Source organism: Octopus sinensis, unplaced genomic scaffold, assembly GCF_006345805.1.
Source record: "Octopus sinensis unplaced genomic scaffold, ASM634580v1 Contig08756, whole genome shotgun sequence".
In the NCBI taxonomy this organism is placed as follows: Eukaryota; Metazoa; Mollusca; class Cephalopoda; order Octopoda; family Octopodidae; genus Octopus; species Octopus sinensis.
This window is the reverse complement of record NW_021831286.1, coordinates 312,803-315,258: the sequence shown is the minus strand read 5'-3', so window position 1 is coordinate 315,258 and position 2,456 is coordinate 312,803. Positions and strand designations below refer to the sequence as shown.

Sequence of the window (2,456 nt, the reverse complement as noted above, 5' to 3'; positions counted from 1 at the left end):
CTTTGGATTACGGAATTGTCTCACCACGGAGGAGACTGCTTTATGTCCTCCAAATTCGTCCAGTTGTGTGGTCAGTTTGACATCCCAAATACGCACGAGAGGTTTATGGCCAGACTAAGATTAGACCAGTCATTACTTCGCATGTGACAAGGTACCGTCCATTGGGAGAAAGTGACAGAGATAGAAAGGTCTTGTGGCTTTGATTGACGACGTGGGTTTGTGTGTTTGTCTCCAAATACCAGAGCACCACAATTCCTCTAATAAAGTGAAATTGAGTGGGTAACCCAGAAATGTATGCTATTAGACTGAGGTGGGGACAGTAGTCTATTACTGAGAAACCTGTGGATGTAAGACCATATACACTGAGAAGCTTCGAACCTTCAAAATTGTTATTATTTTTATTATAAAAACCGTCTTTACGAATTGAACTTTTTTGATTTTTTAGCCTCACAACGTCCATCACTCGAAATTGGCGCTCATATTTTATTTATAATAATTAATTAAACATTAATTAAATTAAAAATATAATTAATTAATATCACGGATTATAAAGTGGATGTTTAGCCTTATGTCCACCATTAGGAAATTTTAAACTACGAGCTATAGTATCCCGTCCAGGAAAGGCCGTCCTACCACCAAAGAATTGGTCAGTGGAGGGATCGAACCGAACATAGTCAGTCCGAATAGACAGGTTGGGCACAGTATTGGCCAATTGCAGGTCATCCAAAAAATGTCTACTGCTCACAGCGCGGGAATAAAAATCGTAAATATGTTGTACACGTGTTATCCCCGAAAGAATGTTGTTGGGAATCACGTGTCCCAGTTCCTTGAAGAGTGAATTGAGGATCTTGGATTTTTTATTAAAATATACCTCGAATTTATCTCTAGTATTAGTCAATTCAATTTCGAGAAAATCAGCTCGATTTTTCCCGCCAAATTGTGTGGTTATTTTCTTTATAATTTCAAGCAAGTTATCTGGAGGGAAATAAGCTTTATTTGCTCTTTCAATGTCCTTTGAGTTCTTGGATCCTCCACTGACTGACTCATTGAGAGTCTTTGCAGTAAAATTAGCGACATTTCTGCACTGAAATAACCCCTTAAGTTGAGAATTGACCACACGACACGTCAACATGAACAATTTTAAATATTTATTATAAATTAATAAAATAATTTAATTAATAATAGGAAGGAACAAATAATAAACAACAATAATTAAACTAATTAAAAACAGCTGTTCGTTTTTGACAGTCCCCAATAAAGTCGTCCTAGACTAATAATGAATAAACTCACTTTGTTGTAGACGACAAATACGGTTAGTGAGCAGGAAGGACACTCAGCATACTCCTCACCGTCCTGTAAATCTTCCTGTGTGTATATTTTATGCCATTACCAGGGATATTTCAAAAAGATCTCCACATGGGCAGGGATATGTGAATATTTGTGTTTCTTTGTTGTAAATAAAATCCTCGATTGGAACTCGTTCGTACACAATAGACATGTTCAACCACACTAGAAATAAACAATATTTTATTTAAATTATAATAATCAATTTAATTTCATAATAAAAATAAGTTATTTATAGATAATTAAACGTTTAGAATGCTTTAAATAGCAATTTATCTCTTAGTCTGTGATATGTATTAGTTCCTGTTTTTATTGACATTGAATACCCTAATTTATACATGTCTGCCTCCTAATTATCACTGCACTCAATAAGTAGGTAAGAAACACTAATTAGGAGATGATTATAATCGAAATACACCGTAGCTATTAGTGATCTTCCAGAAAATTTACATAAAAAGGACCATAAGGTTGAAAAGTTATATATTTTCAGAGTTATTTTACGGACAAACTCAGGGAAATGTCATTAAAGTCTGAAATAAATCGAGATAGTTCATGTACTGGTATTAAATAAAATATAAAGTGGCTAAAAATGAACAAACAATTATTGAAGCACTGATCCAGCGAATGACAAATTTAGATTGTCCTTCAATCTTTGATAAAAAAATGGGAATTATTCCTAGACGTATCAGGCTGTTTCCCGCACAGGATAATAAACTTGATTAATTTCTGTTATAAATTTGTCTTTGTTAAATTCGTTCTCTGAGTGAAGCGATTAAAATCTTTTACGAATTCTGTCTTTAATCAGCACTACAATCTCTAAAAAATGATGTCCGGTTTTTTAATGATTTTTAATGTATAAATAGTAATTTTCATTAATAAGATAAACAATTTAGAACAACTACTGAATCATCGTTGGACTCTGATATCGATTCGGCCCTCGCATTTTGGAACCGACGGGATTTGTCCTTGAAGATGCAAAACGTCCGGACGGCTGTATATTTTTCGCTTTTGAATCCGGAAAACAGCTTGTTTGGGACGTCACCTGTGCCGACTCTTTTGCCAAGGGAGCTTTGAATTCCACGGCTTGTCAACCCGGTTCGTCGGCCGAGCCG

At 35.0% G+C, this 2,456-nt stretch overlaps 1 protein-coding gene across 1 annotated transcript; it reads right to left on the bottom strand.

The window, feature by feature from the left end:
- Positions 1-538: 538 nt before the first annotated feature.
- Positions 539-1,132, bottom strand: LOC115227974 (39S ribosomal protein L50, mitochondrial-like). Its single transcript, XM_029798659.1, has one exon. The coding sequence runs from the start codon at positions 1,130-1,132 to the stop codon at positions 539-541; it is 594 nt and encodes a 197-aa protein (XP_029654519.1).
- Between the last annotated feature and the right edge of the window lie 1,324 nt (positions 1,133-2,456).

Coding starts and splice junctions, on each gene's coding strand:
- LOC115227974 (XM_029798659.1), bottom strand. CDS start 1,132: ATGTTGACGTGTCGTGTGGTCAATTCTCAACTTAAGGGGTTATTTCAG.